Source organism: Mauremys mutica, chromosome 13, assembly GCF_020497125.1.
Source record: "Mauremys mutica isolate MM-2020 ecotype Southern chromosome 13, ASM2049712v1, whole genome shotgun sequence".
Taxonomy (NCBI): Eukaryota; Metazoa; Chordata; order Testudines; family Geoemydidae; genus Mauremys; species Mauremys mutica.
In genome coordinates, this window is record NC_059084.1 from 10,878,254 (window position 1) to 10,900,350 (window position 22,097).

Here is a 22,097-nt window from a genome sequence, read left to right on the forward strand (position 1 = left end):
GTGAATTGAGAGACAGAACTTGGTATTCTCATTCTAGCCATTAGCGGAAACTCCTCTGCACTGCAAAGCCACCTAGTCATTCAGCACAAGTGGCAGCAGCTCCTTGGAGGAAAAGGGGGCTGTGGGTCTGATTTGAAGTGCAACAGTAGACCTGGGCGTGAGAACTTACACCGCGCAGTCCAGTCAGACTCATTTTAGGAGCACCCAGTATTTTCAGAAATGCAAATAATGCCATGAAGTTCCACGATGGGATATACAAATGGCTTTAATACATTCAGACCATGCATGTGCAAAGTAGACAGAAGCAAGCAGCCACTTTGTTTTGTAAACCAAGTTTATTCATAGTCCCACTATTTCTTCTTTTCTTTCCAAGTGAATATGTTCCGTTATCTGAAAGAGTAAGAGCGACATGGAACTGCGTTTTGGCCCACTCTTTTGTTGACTGTAATGGTCAGCGAAAGCTTAAAGTGCAGGTACTGCACCTTACTAAAATAAAAAGCCTTTTCCCATTAGACCTTCTTTGCTGCTAAGCTGAATTGCCATGGAATAAGTCGAGCCTACAGTGGTTTCTTCTTCTTCCTCACAGAACTCTGTTGTGAGAAGCAGTGGGGGCTGTAAGAATTAATAAAACCTCCTGGAAAGTAACAAAGTAAATCAGAAGGCCTGGTAAGCAAGAGCTGCAGTGGCTTATTCATGCATTAATGCACTCAGCAAGTTTTGTGAGGTGCTTTAAGGAGGACATTTCCCTCCCTCCGCTAAAGCTAGTGGAGCTCACAGATTGCACGGTCAACGTTGTTCAGCAACTGTGGGCACCAATAATTTAAAAAACAAAAGAATAGGCCATTTCATCAGAAATAAGCAATCAATCTCATCACGACAGTAAAAAAAAAAAAAAAAAAGGGCAGTTTCCCACGTGTGGTATTTTCTTTGCTTCAGAACGGATCGGTGCAAAGTGAGGTAATACAGGCGCCCTGTTGGTAAGGGCTGGGGAACATTAAACAAGGCGCCGCCTTTTAGAATCTCTCTCCATCTCCTCATCTGGAGAGTCTCCATTGCATCCCAGAGGGGACACCATGTTCAGCAGAGGATCTTCAGATGCACGGCCAAACAGGGACAGCAACAAAGCCACTCCATAACCAGTAGCTCTTTCGCCCTAGAAAAATGGTTACACTTCAGATTTTAATATCACTTGGGTGTTGCACTCATCCTCACTCTTTTCCAAGAAGGATGTAATTGGCACATCCAAGCAGAGAGCTGACCCATGAGTCTGCACACATTCTTGAGGTGGCATTTTCCAAAGTGCCTATGGGAGTGAGATGTCCAACTCCCTTAGCTGCTTTGGAAAATCCCACCGTTTATGCCGCCTTTGGCAGAAGAACTCTGAAGAAGCTGGCAGCGTGCTCGTAGGCAGCATTTCTGACAGATCCTGCTGGAAAAAGTGCTAAATAAGCAGGCACCACACACAAAGGAGAAAAATGGAGAATCCACACTAATACTTTAAGATATGCAGATGTCTAGAAACATGCACACTACTAATGCAGAAATCCCAGTCTGCTCTGTAATAATACAAATGAACACAGCACAACATCCTTTACAATGATTTTTAACATCAAAGCAAGAACGTATTCTATTAAACTGATCTACAGATGAGTAGGAAGTAGTACATGGTTACTCTGTGGGTTAAGTTACGGCCGATACTGGTGAGTGGGGGAAGTTTGCACTTTACTGTAGTTTAGTAGGAGGCAGAGTGCAATTGATTTGCAAGAGAGAGAGACTGACGATTACTGTGTTGTATTTATCCTAACCCCTCTCACAGCAGAGAATCCACAATTCAATACCAGAGAGGAAAATCCAGCTGCACAATTTTGTTTTGTTTTTTAAAAAGCAAAGCATCTAGTTGGTTAGCAAGAAAAGAATGAGTGTGCAAATATCTGCTGAGGCACTGGGAGAGCAGACAGAGCCCCACAGAAATTTGACAGGCAGCCCAGACAAGCCAATCGGGAAGAGACACAACAAAGCAAACACTGTACAACCACCATGAAAGGATATTGGGTTAAATCAATTATCCCCATGGCATGTTTTATGTACTCCGTTCTTAACTCTGTAGAAGGCCCTTAGCTGGGTTAGGAATGCGCATGTTGCGGCAAATCAGAAATTAGATTAAGTAACATTTAGAGATTTTTTTTTTAAATAAAAAATCCAAAATAAGTTGCCAGAATAAAGTAGGTATCTTTCTAAAATCTAGATCTCTTTGTACAGTCGTTACTTCCTACAAGAAAACTTTCCTGTCTAATTCCCCCACCCCACATCAGAGAGCTCTGCAAAAACAGCAAGCAGGAAAGGTGACAATTCACACGACAAATGAACACACTCACCGCATGGACAGGTGCTGCAATGTCTATATGGACCCAGACACCAGACCAATCGAAACCAATGTGAGAAGCGATAAAGAGCCCGGCACAGGAGCTCGGAGTATTGTCTCTGTCCTGGAGAAACAGTAAAAAGTTTGATTTTGTGAGATAATTTGTCTTTAAAAATCTTGTTGGTCTAAAAATAACTCGTAAAAATTTCTTTACATTACCCAGCATTTTAGAAGAGGGGTTCACAACCTTTTTCTTTCTAAGGCCTCCCATCATGCTATAAAAATTCCACAGCCCACCTGCGCCACAACAACTTTTTTTCCGCACATAAAAGGCAGGGCCAACGTTAGGGGGTAGCAAGCAGGACAACTGCTCAGGACCCGTTGCCCCAGAGGGCCCCGTGAAGTTGCTCAAGCTTCGGCTTCAGCCCTGGGTGGCAGGGCTTGGAGCCAGCCCCAGGCAGTGGGGCTTTGGCTTTCTATCCTGGGTCCCAGCGAGTCTAATGCTGACCCTGCTTGGCGGGCCCCCTGAAACCTGCTCATGGCCCCCCAGTGGGCCCCCGACTCCTGGTTGAGAACCACGGTTTTAGAAAACAATGTACAAATCCATCGCTCATAAGGCCAGCCAGTTCGCAAGAGTGAGCTAATGCCTGCTGCTCCTTTTTGGAGTTACCTCCCCGCTCAGCTGTGTTTTCTCCTTACCTCCATCCCCCTTACTAACCAGAACCATTGTACTTTCACTGGGACAGAAGGGGTGGGTTACACAGCCATGATGCATGTGGCCGTTCAGAAGTCAATGCAGAATCCTCCATCACACCAATTCCAACCCCAAAAACACTTTGGCACTTGTTTAGCTTAGATATACCAAGCTCAACAGCTGAAGTCACCACAGCCAGGTCTTGCCCCCTTTGTCAAAAACAGAGTCATGGCCACCCAGAGGATTCAGGGGGCCTGGGGCAAAGCAATTTTGGGGCCCCTTCCATAAAAAAAAAGTTGCAATACTATAGAATACTATATTCTCGTGGAGGCCCCTGCAGGGCCCGGGGCAAATTACCTCACTTGCCCTGCCCCCCCCCCCTCCCCGGGGGCAACAACAGAGTTGTTTGCAAGTGTCAATGGCAGGCAGGTTTCTAAAAGCTTTTATCAACTACCCAGCCATCCTCTTTGTATCTTCTAGCCCCTCCTACAACTGGTGCATTATTCAGAACATGCACCGGGAGTCTGGCCTGAACAATTCTGATTAAATAAGGGAATTAAAGAAAAAAAGGAAAAAACCTACTGCCACAGAGTTCTTCATATCAGCTACAGCAGAGGTAAATTCACTAAAATGGAGCTCAGGACAATACACAAGAGGATGGACCAGGTCTCCGCAGTTCCTGCCAGCGATAACACAGGCCTTCTCCCAATCTTCATTATTGGTGAGGACAGCAGCATGGTATTTCCCTGTGGCAATTCCCTAGTGAGGGATAAGACACAATCGGGTAGGATTAATATGGGTTTAATATCCAGCACGTCTTTAGCGGACGTGCTGGATAGAACCATTTGCTTCTCCCTACTTGGCGCTAGCAGTTGCCTGCCACGTAACATGGCTATCAATGATATGCCCACTGAGAAAACATCTGAAAACTAAAGAAAAAGACTGAGGTGTTATAAATAAACAGAGGGGTTCTGGGCATCAACAAAACATTTTACATTTCTGAAAAGAAATCCATTTCACAGTGAAATATTCCACCTTCATCTGGACTAACACAATGGCAGACACACAAACATTTCTCTGGGGTTTCATAGCCAACAAACTATATGGCTGTATGACTGCACGCCCGTGTTTGTTGGTCAGGCAATGAATTATAAATAAGATAGCTCACATGCACAGACAACCCACCTAGCATTTTGTGTCAACCACAGATAACATGGACATTGTGAATGCGGGATCCTTCATTGGAAAGGTCATTTCACCCTAGATCTGGATTCGACCTGAGACCTAGAAGCCGTATGTTGTTAGTGTTTTCCAGACAGGTACCATAGGGCAGACCGGCAGACACAAGGCAGGTTTTCAATAGGACACCGTTACACTGGCATGCACAATCCCTGATGTATGCAAAAAGCATGCTTCCAGGAACAACCCAATTTTTAAACGAAGACTAATTCTAACCCCAGACATCCAGGCCAGATCTCATCACAGGAACTACTGCCTGTCCACACCATCTTCTATAAAAATGTTATAGTGGTTTGCAAAAGTGGTATTTCAATGTCCGTTTTTACTCTTTTACTAATATTATAGACTGTGTGTAAAATACGCCCTACATTATATAACATACCTTGTAAATCAAGCCTTTGCCAAATAATTAACTGCAGACACCGGGCCGGATACTCAGCTGGTGGAAATCAGCATAGCTCCACTAACTTCAAAGGAACTAGTGTGATTTACATCAGTTAAAGGTCTGGCCCACTACTCTTTATCTCCTATAGAACTTCCAGATCTTGCAACTGCTAAAAAAATATCCAGCTCCAGTTACATCATCAGATAAAAGTGCTAGGCCAAGCACAGAGTTCTCTTACCCGTCCTTGCGATGATGATAAAGCCTAACAACATTTCACTCCTTCATACAACACACATCTTGTGCCTAAGCAAAGGGGATGAGTCCAATCTGCTAGGCTGAATTTAGAAACACCCATGTGTTCACCATTATTGATGGTTATTACCTCCAGCTTGGTAAACCCCCCAGGGACTTCAATGGGAACAGGATCAGACCATGAAAACTGAAAACAGCATCTTAAACACTGGTTCAAGTTTTCTCAAGGATAAATTGATAAAACTGTCAACTTTTGAATAATACTGGAGAATTTATGAGTTTCATTTGTGTCTGAATAAATTCCATTTTTTACTCAATTATGTATAAGATATAAAAGCCCATAAGGTACACAAACCATGTCTGACTAATGTAGTTATAAATATAACACGCTGGCAAAGTGTGTTGTATTCCCTCTGTTGGCTGGTCCATGTAGAGCAGGGCCGGGCCGGTTTGTTTACCCGCTGCGTCGGCAGGTTCAGCCGATCGCGGCTCCCACTGGCCGTGACTCACCGCTCCAGGCCAATGGGGGAATGTGAGAAGTGGCGCGGGACAAGGGATGTGCTGGCCGCCACCTCCCACAGCCCCCACTGGCCTAGAGTGGCGAACCGTGGCCAGTGGGAGCCGCGATCCCTGCCGACGTGGCAGGTAAACAAACCGGCCCGGCCCGCCAGGGTAAGCACGAGTGCCAAAGGTTGCCGATCCCTGATGTAGAGGATAACAGTCTATTACTGCTGCTAGCTAACAGAGTTACTTTTCCAGCTCCAGTTGTAGAGACCTGTGGTTTGTAGCTGAAGGTGCAGCATGCTGTCGCCACAGACAACCTACAGTGGTGGCATGGGGTCGTTACAATAAAAAGCTGTCCTCCAGCAACCCAGAGGCTTTGCAAAGAAGTACCTGAGCTCCGGTGAGAGTGGCCATGTCAAGAATGATATCAGCGCCGAGATCCTTGCACGCGTACGCTACTCCATCAGCCAACACCAGCCTGCCCTCTGCATCAGTATTGTTGATTTCCACAGTTCTAGGAAGAAGCCATGTTATTTAATGCAACAAGGTTTCAGGTTGGGAATTATGTATGCAAAGAGATCCTGCTCAGCAGCTCTAAGATCCAACACTGCTGCAAAGCGAAAAATAAAAATAAAATGCATTTACTTATTTGAAGCAAGGGACCCTTTCCTTTAAAGTTCCAAAACAGCGCGTACCTGAGCGTCTAGTGCTGGCTTTATCATAGATCCTACAGTCTGCAGGGCAGGGACCAGCTTTTTAATGGGTTTGTAAAGTCTCTCGCACAATGGGGCTGGGATTTCTAGGCACTACTGCAATACATATAAGAATATATACGAACAGCAACAGCTACCTATCGTCAACTTAAAGAGCCCTAAACGCTCAGGCAATGCTAACCTATTACTGGAACTGGGACTCTACAAAGCGAGGATGAAAATGGACATAATCTGATGCTGTTCTGCTCAGATGGGAATCAGATTAGAACGATATCTTACAATGTGCTAGCAAGAAGAAAGCATCCACTTCTAAACACACAGGAAACTCACAACTATGGATATGTGAAATAGCGGCATCAGGATTTGAGGGGGAAAAAATGAAATTAGAGGTTTTTGCATTTTGGTTTGTACTCAGAAAAACTGTCATTTTTCAGGGAACCTGTAAAACTTTGAGGGTCCCCTCCCTGCCCCCCAGCTGCATCTCAAAAAAAAAAAAGTTAACTCTTGTGTGAAAATGTTCTTGTTTTCAGTCAAAATGGGGAGATTTCACACAAACAGCTCCAAACTTTCAGCCAAGGACACAGGTTGTGATGTTCTATTTCATACTTTTAAGGCAGTCGCTTTCCCAATGTCATTTCCATGACTGCTCTTCAAAGAAAAGGGTGATTTTTGCTCTCCATCCAATGCTAAAAAGTAAGCAGTGAATTAGAGTAGCTGATCCTTTATACAGATCCTTTAATGACCCAGAACAGTTGTCTGGGAATCAGGTAAGAATCCTTTATTATCCGAGCCCGTTTCAGGACTTAATGAGCAGATTTTCAAGATACCGATGAAGATTTTGTGGCAAAGATTTGTCAAAAGACCTGGTTTCATTTTTTCACATTTTGAAATTTCAAAAGGAAAAACAAGGACGAAAATTTTTGTCATTTTCCATCCTCATCCCATCTTTCAACCAGCTCTAGTTGACAATAGAGATGTAACGTGAGATTTTTACAGCAATATATTGCGTAAAATAAACAACTTATAACCATCTTTTGTTTCTTTATCTTCTCCAATTTAAAATTTGCTGCAGATGTAAATATTGTTTGATTTATTCTCAGTTACTTGGCTAAGGTATCGCGGACTTCCTTTGGCACAGTGTCTATCACTGGGAAATGTATCAATGATATGAGGGTTTATTATTTGTACTGCGGTAGCATCTCAAGCCTAGTGATGGATCGGCACCCTAGCTGTTGTACAAACACAGGACGACAACAATAAAAGGTACTTGTCCCTCTAAGAGCTTACAATATAAGAAAATACATTCTACAGCTATACGCTTTGTTCACTTGAACTGGAGCCATTTAAATAAAGTGGAGAGACAAAGCACTACTAAATAGGTCTATGGAAGGGACGGACAATCTTACTTTCCTGAGTAAAGGACATGGATGTCATCAGGTCTTGTTGCATTAGGCCCAACAGAATTTTCAGCCAAGCAAAAAACAGCATGAAGATTGTCTTTAAAGCCCTGTAACAATAAGAGGAGAGATGCAATTCAACATAATGTACACAGTAGGTTACTGGGACGGAAATTAATGAGGGATTCTGGCTTTTAGATACGACTATTACCATGAAATGCATTTATAACATGCAAAATCTGCAACAAGTGGCTTCTAGTCTGGAGCTGATATCAAGATATGTAAACTCATTGGGGCAGGGACTATCTTTTTGTTCTGTGTTTGTACAGGGCCTAGCACAATGGAGTCCTGATCCATGACTGGGGCTCCCAGGTGCTTTGGTAATACAAATAATAAAAAAAGACAGCGTAGAGATTCACGGACTGTAGCTTCTGAGTTTTCAGTGGATAATAAGGAACCTAACAAAAAGAAAGCAGCACAGGCTGAGAAGAAAGCATGTGTACGTGTGTGTTAGGGTGGGGAACTAAAGCTTTTGCCAGCTGCTTAAATCACTGAATTCAGCCTCTTTCACTCTCTGGCACATAAGAGTCTAGTCTCCGTGGGTCTCATTTATTTTGTTCTCATTTCTGTTGTCAGGTTCAGTGGGCGGCGCTGGTGGGCTACGATTACAGGAGGTCACACTAGATGATGGAGTGGTCTCTTCTGGCCTTAAACTCTGTGACATCAGAATTAAAAAGTGTCTCTGTTCAAGATGTCTGCATCAACAGAGCTGGTTGAAACTCTGTGAAATCTGATTGATGAAAATAATCTAGAAGTTTTTGTAAATTATTTTTGCTCTTTTTGACCAGCTCGAATAGGATCAATCCAAAGCCTATTGACGCTGACAGGTGTCTTCTAACTGACTTCAGTGGGTTCTGGATCAGGCCCCTACTAAGTACAAGCTCCTTATACAAAAACAACAGTGGTGCAGATTTTCAGAAATGTGCTACTGCACATGTTCAACCTCAATACAGCCCTAAAAGCATGCTCAAAACACAGCGACTAGGGACGTCTGGGACAATACTTCTAGCTACTTCAACATCTCTAGCCACAAATAAAAGATTCAGATAATAAATCCTTTCAACATGACAATTATAAAGACTTGTGACAGCATGTTACAAAGTAGTTCATGATGAATGGGCTTTTATTTTCCAATGCTTGTGTTTTCTATTACTTCTATTTTAGTCTCAAGTGATGCCTTGGGGGCCTTTGATAAATTGCTCCCATCCCTATCACGTCCGGCAATCTCAGGGAAAAGCCTGTAGTAGTTATGAAGAAGGTTAGATACAATAACAGTTAAGCTACAGCCATTTGTGAACTGTAAGCCTCCTAAAGAGGAACCCTAAAAGAACAACTGCCAGGCCATGTGGACCCCAATTGGATTGAACCAGATGCCAGGAGAGATCTGATGGAAAGTTGATTCTCCAGACAACAAGCCGAGTGACGTTATGCCTATTATCTGTCCATTGCCCTGCAGGGCCTACTTATAATTAACAATCTCACCGTAGAGGACAGGCCAATGCCTCCTGACTTTCCGAAATTCCACTATGGAGACTTCATTTGGAAGACGACTGGCAGTCCTAGAGTATGGTATCCACATGTGTGTCAATGCATCACTTCCCATCCCACACTGGTCTACTGCAGGATTTCTCACACCTGATCGTCCATAAGAGACGAAATACTAGTCTATCCAGTCCACGAGTCTGATCCAATACAGCATTTCCTAGGGTTCCCCCACTTCTAAATGGTACCATAAGGTGTCTCACAACGAAAAAGAATTATCACTCTGTGGTCTCCTATTTTGCTGTGAGCTACACGGCGTGCTCTTAGAAGCTGGCAAATAATTTGTATTTTCCCTTCCCTCTTTTTCTCTCTTTCTGATTAAGTCCCACTCTGTTTTTTTCTGGTTTATAACCAGTTTATATTTGTATTTTGTTTGATGACATTTTAAAATATATCACTGTTTTCATGTGTACAACATGCCGAGTGCCCTGAGATATGGTGGGGGGGGGGGCTCTTTTTTGTGGGGGAGGAGGAGGAAAGCATGGCAGCTGTGTCTTAATAAATCTGCTTTGATCCCCTTTCACAATTTTCAACAGCAGCAGCTGCTTTTACAAGCAGCAAACTCTTGGTTGTGTCAGAGGTCAGTTTCACTAGGGATCTTTTGATAAGCTTCACCTGCTAGAGAAGCCAGGACTTGCTGAGCCAGCTCATGGTCTTAAGTCCAAAGGGATAACCCAAGAGTTGGATTGGCTCTTTGTACTTTGTAAATTAAAGCCAACAACCATTCCTATAAACGGACAGCAGCAGGGAACCATCAAATAACCTCGCACACAAGAGCTGGGGTACTTTACAAGTAAAGGGATACAAAAGACACTGTGCCAACCAGACACTGTGCCAACCACTGTGCCCTCCTGGGCAAAGTTGATCTGCATGACAAAAAGCTTTTCTATTCATGTTCCATAAAAGGAATTCCACCAAGCGGGGGTATATTTACTCCTCTAAATAGGAAATGCAGCTAAACTAATGCTCAGAAAGGTGGACATTCCATCCCATCCCATTATCAAATGTCCCCTGACAGATAATTGAATCCTGTTAGTTTCTCTTGCAGGTTCTATGCGTTGCTTTTAAAATACCTTAAACCAGTAACAACAATGAATACTCCTCTACTGTCCAAATTACAACTTTGAGATAGCTTCTTTTTGGACTTATCTGCCTGGCATTTATTCTAGAGATTTTAAAACTAAGCAATAGGATCCTGTGTTTACAAATACGTAGGCCCGGATTTTCTCAGAAATGCAACAGCCTTTGCAGGCTTAATTTGCCCAGACTAATTTTACTGCCATATTGCACAGTCATAGTAATGGTGTGTGAAAATGACCAGTCATTTACATGTACATTTATCATGACTGTGAGCAATAACTGCACAAAATTAGGTGCACATGCACTTGTAAAACTTTGGTGCACAATTGTTGAGGGATAATTAGTATAAAACGAAGTCAAGTTGTCATGTTGACTGCATACATGGCTTTTGTAGTCCCACCGGCATGCTGTGAAAATTCTGCCGTGTCCTTTGGCATTGTGTGTGTGTGACTTAAATTATTTGAGGCATGAGAGTTACAGAGCTAGCAGCTTCGCTTAAGCTGCTCCTTGCACATTTGCTTCCAACTGCAATACTGTGCAGACAACTATGAGGTTTATAATCCTTCAACATCAAACACTCCTGTTATAGCCAAGAACATAGCTAAGGTCATAATAAACTGCTGGGAAATGGAAGTTTGGCATCTGACCATCTCCTGGACAGATCTTCTCTCAGACTTGTATGTTAATCCACAGCAGCAAATGTTCTTTGAACCCTGGATATTTCTTGGAGGCAATGGTTGCTCCATCAGCAAGACTTACAGTGATTGGATTTATGGTGAAAGCTGAATCCCTCTGGCAGCGTTCACACTAGGTTTATTATTATTATTCAGAATGGTTCCCAACATTTCAAGGTTTGGCTTTATGCTGGTCTCCTTCTACCTTCTGTCCATAGGAGCAAACCAAAAGCCAGCTCCTTGCCAGACCATAAACTGTCGATGGGGAAAGATAAGCCTGGTTTCCCAGTGTTCATACCTTATCTACCGGTTTGCTGACAATAAAGAAAACACTCAATGCCCTCATCTGAGGCAGAATGGATGTGACCCAAGAACTAGCATCAATGAAATTCTCAGGATATGAGCATACTTGGCTCTTACACATATAGGCTCCGGTTTGGGAAAGTGATTTCCCAACTCGGGGCCCTAGTGCTTTACAAACATTCATTCCCAAGACCCCAGTGATGTATGTAAAAGAGCAACCTCCCGATTTCACAGAGAGACAGGCACTGATGTGTAGCAGTTGTCCCAGGCCACTCACAGTTAGAACTCTGAAGCTCCTTGGCCCCAGTCCAGGGAACACAGTACTAGACAAGACTGCATCTTCTTGGCAGTACGTGAACTTGGGCACGAATTCTGATCTAAGTGATGTTGACTAAGATTTCACTTACTTGTTTTACCGTGGCTTTGAAGGCACCCAAAACAGCAGCCGCTCCACCACAGTCACGTTTCATGCCAGGCATAGTGGTCTATTTAAAACAGAAATAGGTAGGTGTGTGTGTGCGTGCATTCAAAAACGTAAGGGAGAGTCTCAGTTTTATTCCCTGTTAAAACTAGAATCTCTGATGCAACCTTAACTCTCAAAGCTTTTGCTTTGCACCTTAACATTTTAAGACAGAACATGTATAAATGCTATTGCTAACCCACTGAAAATGAACAGCTTGCACTTTTTTGCTACACAAGGGAAGCTTTCACAACAAGATCTGCATACTGGACAAGCCAATTTTATGTTAAATACAGTCAATTCTCCAGACATTGTTTCTGTCTGGCTCTTACTGGATCCTGTTTTAAATCTGAAAATACTAAACTTCTGTTGCTATTTCAACATATAAAGTCAACAGGCTGCAGTGTCCTCTAAGGGACTGACAACATGAGTTAAAGTCGATGGGTCTCTTTCCATTGACATGGAGGGGTTTAGGATCATGCTTTAGGTCCAGGAAAGAAGGCCCTTCAATTCTGGCTTTCTTCTAACGCCACAAGCTACTGCAGGAGGAAAACAGCAGCAATTTAACTGCTTTGCCACATGTTCCCAGAACCTTATTTGCCACTTTCACCCTTATAGCTTGTTTACAGATGTGCATCCATGAAGGATCTCAAGTATAAGTGTTTAACTCAAAGAAAACCATCTCATTTTCCATGGACATTTCCGACATAAATTATCCACTTCGACTTTATCACAAGCAAAGACGGAAGCAGGACACTGGGTATGTCTACACTGCAATCAAAGCTGTGACTGCAGCACACGTCGACAGACCTGAGCTAGCTTTGACCCAGCTAGCACAAACAATAGTCGTTAAGCTATGGGCTATCTGTTCCTGCCCTGGATTCTGGGTACGTAGTGAAGACATGCTGCAGAACATGCTGCTGTAGCTTAACTGCTCGTCATTTGACATAGCTAGAAGAAAGCTAGTTCGAATACATCTACATGTGCTGACTGAAGTGTAGACATTCCCCCAGCCACCTAGTCTAGCTACAGATACAGCATTTACATACCTTTCCCTTAATGCTGAGGCCTCCGGTGTCATACACAATACCTTTCCCAACCCACGCAATGGTTTGTGTAGCACCGTCTGGGGTGTGACTGAGTACTGCTAGGGCAGGTGGATGCACAGCTGCTTTGCCAACTCCATAGATACCTGGAAAAGAAAGATTGAAAAACCTGAGTTGTTAAGGAACTGTGTGTGGGGGGAGGGGATTTATATAAACAACAAAAGTCATAACGAAGTGGGCACTATCCTGAAGTAAACGGAAGATGAAAGACTGAGCTTTCAGCAAGACATACCTCCAAATCCCTTCTCATTCAGCTCCTCATCACGAATAATGGTTGGAACAATTCCAAGATCCTTGCCAACTTTTTTGATTTCCTTCAAGGTTATCATAAAAAAATATATAAATAAAATTAAAGAATGATAATTAGCCAATGTTGATTAGAATGCGCATGTGTCTTTCCAAAGCTGAAGATGCCCACCCACACATCCACTGCGTGCAAAGCCACAAAGCGTTCAAGATCTTGGGCCTGATGCTGACCTCTTGAGAGTGTCGTTCTTTTGACTTCAGTGGAGATACCACTGATTTATGACAGCGTGAGGGCTGACTCTGGCCTTTAAGTTCTGACAGAGAGAGGAGCTTTTAAAGAGGGAGGCCAGCTAGCCTCCACAGAAGGCACTTTCCTGTATCAGACCATGATGAAACAGGGAAGGAAAGTTCCTGCTCTCAAAAACTTTGCATAATAGTAAAATAATTTGCACATATGGCTCCTTTCACCCCATGGCCCCAGAAACACTCCACAGTGATAACTGAATAGCATTCCCTTTTCGTGGATGGGGAACAAGTGGCTATGGGACTCGTTTCCAAAAGGGGGCAGCACCCTAGACCCAGTGGGAACTGTGAGCATCCAGTACCTCTGAAATATCAGCCTTAAGCCAGTGGCACAGTCAGAAAGAGAATCCAGCTCTCCGGACTCGTGATCTGTTTAACTGGGCTTCCCTCAAACCTCACAGTGCTCTTGAGCTGTGAAAGGGTCAGATGCTACTGACAAGCCTGTAACAGCTTTTAGGGGATGCCTGCCATCATTCACGCTGCACAAGACTTCGCTAAGAGATGCCAGCATTAATTCTAGACCATGACATTCAAGACAGACTTCCAATAAGCAACCCTGTTGCAAGGCGTATCACCAACCTCCAGGAAGCTGTTAGTGTTCATCTCATTGCATGGAGTGTCCACAATGCGAGCAGCCAGCCTCACTCCTTCTGTAGCACTGGCCAAACACTGGAAATAAAAGAAATGGAAGGCACAGACATTTGAGAGTTGGCGGATTAATTGCACAACACTGCACAGAAATTGGGTTCAACGTAAAGGCACAAGACACGCAGTTCTCCGATTCTCAACTGCAACAGATCCTTGTTCAAGTCCAACACTGTTGCAATGCCTATTCTTCAGCTCCAATTAATTAGCTGTGCCTTAAGGAAACTGAATTCCTTTTCAGCGTGAATTGACAGCACAATGTAACAGTCCTTTTCACTGTCCTACTGAACAATCACACAGTGCAATGTCAAGTTATGAATGCAATGGAGAGGGCATGAAACAGATTCATATAATGAAGGGCTCCCATAAACAGTGGGCTGCTTATGCTGGAAGCTTGTGGAAATGATATAGTCCTTTGGAGGGGAGGCTGTAGATTTGATTAACTCTGGAGGCTTCAATGCTGAAGTTTACTATTGCAATACATTCTACATAGGCCTCCATCTTAAACTAGCCCAGACAAGGAAGATGGTGCAGAATAGAGCAGCCTGCCTGGTGAGTGGTGTATCCAAAAGGAAGCATGTGACATCAGTGCTCTGGGATCTGCATGAGCCATCTCATATTTTCTGGGTTGAATTTATGGAGTGAAATCCTAGCCTCACTGAAGTCAATGAGAGTTTTTTCACTGAGTTCAGTTGGGGAAAGGGTGTCAGGATTTCACTCTAGAGCTGTGGTTCTCCAACTTATTTGATCACACCCCTTTCTTTGTGTCTGCAGAAGTTTATGACACCTCGCCACCCAAGTACATATACCAATAAAAAAAATCCACTTGCAACTCACTAAATATCGAAAACAGTAAGGTACTGATTCAAACAGAGCCATTTAAGTATATAGCAATACCACACCATGCCACCCGTACTGCTGCTGCAACGCTGCCTTCAGACCTGGAGGCCAGAGAGCAGTAGCTGCTGGCCAGACGCCCAACTCTGAAGACAACGCTGCTACCAGTAGCTTCTCATGCCCCCTCCCCCCCCGAATATATTCTGCGCCTCCACAGGGAGGAGGCCATACCCCAGTTTGAGAACCTGGAGTCTAGGGGTTGATTTTGAGCCATAAAGCCTTAAGTGGCTTGGGCTCTGCCTCCATGATGGGGTCCATTTGCAGTACTCATAGGATAATACTTAGTCCTGCCATGAGTGCAGGGCACTGGACTAGATGACCCCTCGAGGTCCCTTCCAGTCCTGTGATTCTATGACTTTCTCGTCCGCTGTTACGCGACTGCTCGAGATTGTACTAACCTGTCATAACAAAGATGCTTAGAGCTTGGGAAAGCCACTTTAAAAAAGAAATCAGCACAACTATATCTTGCCCTTAGCCAATCTCTGAATACTTCCCTGCCACCCTCACAAAAACTGATGAGCTGGGCTGGCATCATTTTGTGTTGTGTAGCTAATCCAGCTCGCAAGCCAGGGCAGAAGCAAAGGCATAAAGTAGAAAAATTTGTAACTGCTCTTCTGACAGGGACAAGCGTCAGCTCAGTGACACTAGTCAACCTAGGCCTCTTCAGCTCCATCACAGCCAAAAAACATGGTTGAGGGGTTCCTGCAACTAATCAAGTGATATGCTAAGTTCATGCTGTATAATACAGACTTGCAGCTCAGCTCTGACTGATTACTGTCCTAGTGCAGAGGTTCTCAAATTGGGGGTCGTGATCTCTCAGGGGGTCACAAGGTTATTACTTGGGGGGTCGCGAGCTGTCAGCCTCCACCCTCAACCACACTTTGCCTCCAGCATTTATAATAGTGTGAAATACAAAAAAAGTGTTTTTAATTCATAAGGGGGGGGGGGGCATTCATACATTTGCTGTGTGAAAGGGATCACCAGTACAAACATTTGAGAAACACTGCCCTAGCATCTCATCTCTGGCTATAAAGTTTCACTAGGAGAATAAAACACTGAGGTGATGTAATGTCACATATAAATATCATAGGCCATATTCTGGCCCCAGAACATTCAGTTACCGGTGACTTCAACGAGAGATGCATATATGCAACCAATGGTAGAATTCAGCCTCATAAAAGCAGGATAAACTTACTGTAACTTCCTTTGGCTGGAAACATATGCACATGCCTGATTCAATGCAATATTAGGCCATATATTAAAATCTATTAATTGCACTTAAGACAAATATTATAGAAATGACGTGTCTGTGTGATGTGTTTGTACAGTTCTCCGAGGACACAGGAGTCTGATCCCTGATTGAGATCTTTAAGAACAGGTACCTTTGCAAAAATATCTTCAGCATTACCAATTCTGAATGCTATAAAGTTATATTCACATAAGTGGTAATAAAACTGAGTTGATCTGTGACCATTTCTTATCTTGGGTGCAGTAGATACTCTACATTCATTAGCTACTGACTGGTAATTCATATCAGTGTAACAGTTCTGAAAGAAAACTGGGCTGGATATACAAGGAGCAATGTGACAGCTAACAGAGGGAAAAATCTGTAACTTACGTTAAGTGTGGCCACTTCTATGGGCCCATTGTTCTGTCCAACCAGGAAAAACTCCACAATTACAGTTTTCTTCTCTGTGCGCCTAGCTGCACTGGACCGGTGGGTGAACAGTGGGAATGCCCTGGCTAGCGCACAAGCCGAGGCAAAGACTTCAGAGCGCTCACATACCATCTGAAATACCAGCAGGAAGACAAATGGGTCACAAAGTGTTAGAAGGAGATGAAACTGGATTATGGGGGCTGTTATCCTTGATAAGAGTGCCAGGGACAGAAAAGAGAAGGAGCTCAGGCCTGGCCTATACACAGACTTTAAATTGGTTAAACTATTTCAGTCAGGGAGTGATTTTTTCCCCTGCAATAGTTATACTGGTATAACCCCTCGTGTGGACACAGTTATACCGGGATAAAGGGGCCTTAGACCAGAATAGCTTCTTCCACTTCCCATACGGGGATAAGCTCTACTGCAGGACCCTGTAGCACTTTTATCCAGGTGCAAGTCTGTCCACACTGGGGTGTGTGTACTAATTTAATTACACTGATATAGTCAAAGCGTTTCAACTTTGGTGTATAGTCAAGGCCTAGGAAGCGTGGGAATTGCCCGTCTATATTCCAAGCCCATTGACAGGGAAATTACTACTATGGGAAAGGCTAAATATTAACTTCGGGCACCTGATACATGCAGTAGATACTTGACGTTTACAACAGGAATGAGAAATGGAAAAGTGTTTTAGAGAAACGTTACCAGTGTTAACTCAGAAGGAACAGACTTAGATCAACTGGCCTCCCAACTAATTTTTCATGTTATGAGTGTTGTAGATAGCCTAACAGTTTATTTAGAGAAATGTTTCATTACTGACAGTAACCTGAAAGTCAAATTAAAAAGTCTCTCCAGTTGCAGCAGTTTAAATAAATCCTTATCTAGACTAGGATTTAAGGTGTGACATTAGCAGGTGTTCGCTAACATGTTTTCAGAGTCTAGTGTAGACAAGGCACATTGCCTCTAATATGTCCTAAACTGGTTGTGTAGCATGTATTAAAGGCAGGAGGCTGCTTCTACATTATACTTTTAAAACACGCTTGCTAGTATGTGTTAATGTCACACCTTAGATCTCGTCTAGACAAGGCATCTATTGCTGCAAACCCTTTGTTTGGGCTCTTATTCCAGATGAAGAGGGCATTACATCAATCTAGCTTAAATCTGTTTAATTATTGCTTTAACTGTTTTGGTAAAAACAAAAACAAAAAAATCCCCATCCCTCTCTAACTGAAATAATTATACTGATAAAACTTTCAAGTATAGACAAAGGCCTTATTCTACAGATCAGACTTCCCTGAGTATAAGAAAACGCTTAACTTGGCTTTTTAACAAAGGTACTTTCGAATTGTCACTTACAACAATACATCTGTTGATGCCTCCTGGAAGACAGTTTCGAACAAGGCGGGTGATGAAGTGAGCTGCAGATGGGCTATTGTGTCTGCTAACCCTGGAAGGTAAAGCAGCTACGGTGGCATAGTTCAAGTAGAGGGGACAGTTGTCGGTGGGATTCGGATTCAGAGTGCTTAATGCAGCCTGCCATATCTGAGAGGAGGAGGAAGGGAAAGAAATTAAAAGCAAAGAACAGTACAACACTTTTCTGTCAGTCTCACTCTTGGTATTTCTGATGGATTCCGCAACTGTAACATTTAGGTGCGGAAAGTGTAGAATGATGCACCTGAGTTTAAATACAGTATCCGCTAGTATCCACACGCAGGCAACTTTTTTTATGATGTCTTTATACACACAACTTAAATATGGGGAACTTATTGGTTAATCAGGAAGATACATACTTCCATAGGCAGTGCAAGTTATGTTTGATACTGCATTAAACATGGAAACAGGCCATTTTATGTAATAGGTATTCAAAGCCTTTTTAATTAAAACTGTTTTAATAGTGATAAAAAGCTGGTTTGATTTATTAGCATAGAATATACAGCCGTTTCACATGGCCATTTAATTAAAAAAGGAGATGAGAGCCCATTGTTCTTCACTAGAGACACACGGTCCAATCAAGAACTGCCACACATCTCGCAAGCTAAAAACCAGAAAGCAAAAATATTTGTGGTTGTCCCGTAATTTTTAAAATGTCATTAGGCGCATCAAAATAAAAACAGATCTACACATTCCATCCAAACAGCTGGGAGAGAGGGAAAAACAACAACATGATACATTTCACCCTTTTCTGAAAATCCAATTTAGGTCTCAAGCTTGCCATTTGGCATGCAAGAATGTATATTTCAGCAATTACATTAATTACAATATCCTCACCTGGCATTGCTAGAACACCTGTGAGCTCAAAGAAACATAAAGCACTTTACACCCATCAAAGCAGAGAGAAGGTAAGATCAGTTCTACATTTTAAGTTGCAACAGTCCCCTCGTTGAGCACATGGCAAATCCCACAGATCTTCCAGAACAGCAACAGGCTCCTGCCAGAAGTTGCTATCTTAACTGCTGTGCCTGGAAGCCCTACCGGACCCCTCCACTGGGAAAAAGACCTGCCAAGTATCTTTCAGCTGGGGGGGGGGGGGGGATTCCTTTGGGGAGGAGCCATTTTAAGGTTCATTTATAGCAGGGGTTCTCAAACTGGGGGTCGGGACCCACAGGGAGTTGCGAGGTTATTACACAGGGGGTCGCAAGCTGTCAGCCTCCACCCCAAACCCTGCTTCGTATCCAGCATTTATAATGGTGTTAAATAGATAAAAAGGTGTTTTGAATTCATAAGGGAACCGCACTCAGAAACTTGCTACGTGAAAGGGGTCACCAATACAAAAGTTTAAGAACCACTGATTTAAAGCATCGTTCGTTGAGAGGCAAAGGATGTTGCTTTGTGGGTTTCAAGGAGACATTTAAAATCTCATTTCACTTGAGAAGGCCCTGCTAAGCCCTCCTTCCCCATGACACTCTGCCCCCAGGCCCAGTGCCATGATCTGGGGCTCCCCTCACAGGGATGCAACCACCCCATGGTTTGAGGCAGAGCTCTGAGGCCCCCTTCACCAGAAACTGCTCTGCTAGAACAGGCAATCAGAGCTAGTCGCTTCCAGTCACAGCAACTGTATTTCTGCTCAGAAAACACATGAAGGTGCAGGGTCAAACACCCTGTGATTTGCTGACTTCCCCTGTGATTTCCCGTTCAGTCCCCACCCTGCTCAACCAGCTTCAGAGCTAGGAGATTAGAGCTGAGTGCAACCCACCCAGCCTGGAAGAGGAAGGATGCTCTGGTGAGGCCCAGGCACAGAGGTATTAGGTAGGTGTTTAATCTCCAGGGATTTTAGCCCAGAGGGGATTAAACACCCCCCACCAAAGGGGGACTATGCACCCTGCACCCCCAGGACACCCAAGCCAAACCCCACTCCAGGAGGGAGTCACGCACCTTCAGCCCTCCAGAGTGGCCCTCCACACACATGCAGGGGCCCAATCATGCACCTGGCAGCCAGGTTGGATGAGTGACCCAGGGGAAGGAGGAGGGGGGGGGGGAAATCTGCCTTGACCCTAAAGAAGCCCAATGTGTAGCGTGGGGGTGTGGAGAGGCACTGACTCAAATCTTTGTGATGGAAACCACTTGAAGCCAGCCAGGGGCTGCGGCAGCACCGCCAGTCCCAGCACGTATGGCCCTGGGGAGCCAGGGGAGGACATACACCCTCAGGCCCTGCAGAAAAGGGGCCCTAGAGAGGAGCGGGAACGTGCGCCCGGGGAGCCTGACTGCACCCCGCAGCCCCGCCCGGGGCAGGGGGGGGAGGAGATCGTGCACCCCGCAGCCCCGCCCGGGGCAGGGGGGGGGAGGAGATCGTGCACCCCGCAGCCCCGCCCGGGGCGGGGGGGGAGATCGTGCACCCCGCAGCCCCGCCCGGGGAAGGGGAGGGGGGGAGATCGTGCACCCCGCAGCCCCGCCCGGGGAAGGGGAGGGGGGGAGATCGTGCACCCCGCAGCCCCGCCCGGGGAAGGGGGGGGGAGGAGATCGTGCACCCCGCAGCCCCGCCCGGGGAAGGGGGCGGGGGGGGGAGATCGTGCACCCCGCAGCCCCGCCCGGGGAAGGGGGCGGGGGGGGGGGGAGATCGTGCACCCCGCAGCCCCGGGGGTGGGGAGCACCGTGCACCCCGCCGGTCGGGGGAGGGGATCGCGAGCGAGGGATACCGAGCCGCAGTCCGCGAGCTGCGGGGGAATCGTGCCCCCGGCCCGGCCTCACCTCCTCGCTGACCCGCGGCTGCAGCTTGCCCCGCAGCTGGGCCCAGGGCAGGCGATGCAGGTTGTGCAGCTGGCCCAGCACGAGCAGCGGGCGGCTCTGCGGATCCGCCTCCCCGGCGCTGGCCTGGAACTCCAGCTGCACGTTCGCCATCTTCCCGCCCGCAGCCCCGGCCCTGCCCGGCCGCCTCCCCGCGCAGCGCCGCCGCGGGCGCCCCGTGCGGCCGCGCCGGGCACAGCCGGCTCCGCGGGGGCGCGTCCCTCCCGGGCATGCTGGCTCGCAGCGAGCTCAGCAGTTCGCAACACCCTCGCCCTGCGGGGGGGGGGGGGAACGGAGGCGACTGGTTGGGAATAAATAAAATCACCCCCCCCCCACACACACACTTTTTTTGTTGGTTGAAAAATTCTGAAATTTAAACTGGCAAAGCCCTGCCGCCGGGGATGATTTAGTTGGGGTTGGTCCTGCTTTGAGCAGGGGGTTGGACTAGATCAGTGGTCCCCAACCTTTTTCGTCTGACAAGCCACTGGCGGCGGACGAGCATCTGCCGACAAGCGGCAACGTTAATCGGCGCCACCGCCGAAATGCCGCCAACAAGCAGCGTCATCCAGAGGCGTCGCCGCCAAAATACCGCCCAAAATCGGCGGCATTTCGGCAGCGACGCCTCTGGATGACGCAGTTTGTCGGCGGCATTTCGGCGGATGCTCGTCTGCTGGCCAGTATGCGGGCGCACTTCGACGCCCCACGGGCACCGCGCTGGGGACCCCTGGACGAGCTGACCTCCCGAGGTTCCTTCCAACCCTGATATTCTATGAAATGTTTCGAGCTGCCCCTAGGCCAAGCAACGGGCAGCAGCTCAGGATTTCGACTCCACCTGTGTACGCGAGAGGATGAGGAGAGGGGGAGACTATCGCGCTGGGATGGGTTTGGAAAGCAAGAGAAATGTGTGAGCCGCAGCTGGCTGGGGAGTGCTTGAGCTTTTGCACCTTTTGATCACAGGGTTAAAGAGGGGCCTTTCTCTGGCGAGAGAGGATCACAGGTCAAGAAGGGGAAACGCTGTGGATGGTTTGACCATAAAGACAAACATCTATGACAGCCTGTGACCACAACCGGTGATCAGTTGGCACATTTGGGCTAAGGGCAGCTGGTGGCTCCAAGAACACCCAGCCCAGAGGGTAGCTTGCGGGGGTCTGTGAGTGGATAGGATGCTGCCCAGGAACTGGGGCGCTTTGCTAGTAGGACCTAGGCCAGTTTAGTAAGTGAAGATAGAGTGATGGGGGAAGAAGAAAAACACATCTATAGTGTAGCTTCAAGGAAGAGAGGAATCATTTAGAGAGGCAGAAGGGTAACAAGATGGAAGCTAATATAAAGGAACATTTGGGCTAAATACACATTAAAACAT

At 45.7% G+C, this 22,097-nt stretch overlaps 1 protein-coding gene across 1 annotated transcript; it reads right to left on the minus strand.

Annotated features, from left to right (window-relative positions):
- Window positions 1-257: 257 nt before the first annotated feature.
- NPEPL1 (aminopeptidase like 1) lies at window positions 258-20,895 on the minus strand. The gene is made up of 12 exons (XM_044986008.1): window positions 20,702-20,895; window positions 17,873-18,058; window positions 16,481-16,651; window positions 13,900-13,989; window positions 13,004-13,085; window positions 12,715-12,857; window positions 11,613-11,690; window positions 7,556-7,656; window positions 5,827-5,950; window positions 3,639-3,815; window positions 2,376-2,486; window positions 258-1,153 (listed from the first exon to the last, which is right to left on the minus strand). Exons 1-12 carry the CDS (start codon window positions 20,849-20,851, stop codon window positions 995-997), a joined length of 1,572 nt encoding a protein of 523 aa, XP_044841943.1. The 5' UTR covers window positions 20,852-20,895; the 3' UTR covers window positions 258-994.
- Between the last annotated feature and the right edge of the window lie 1,202 nt (window positions 20,896-22,097).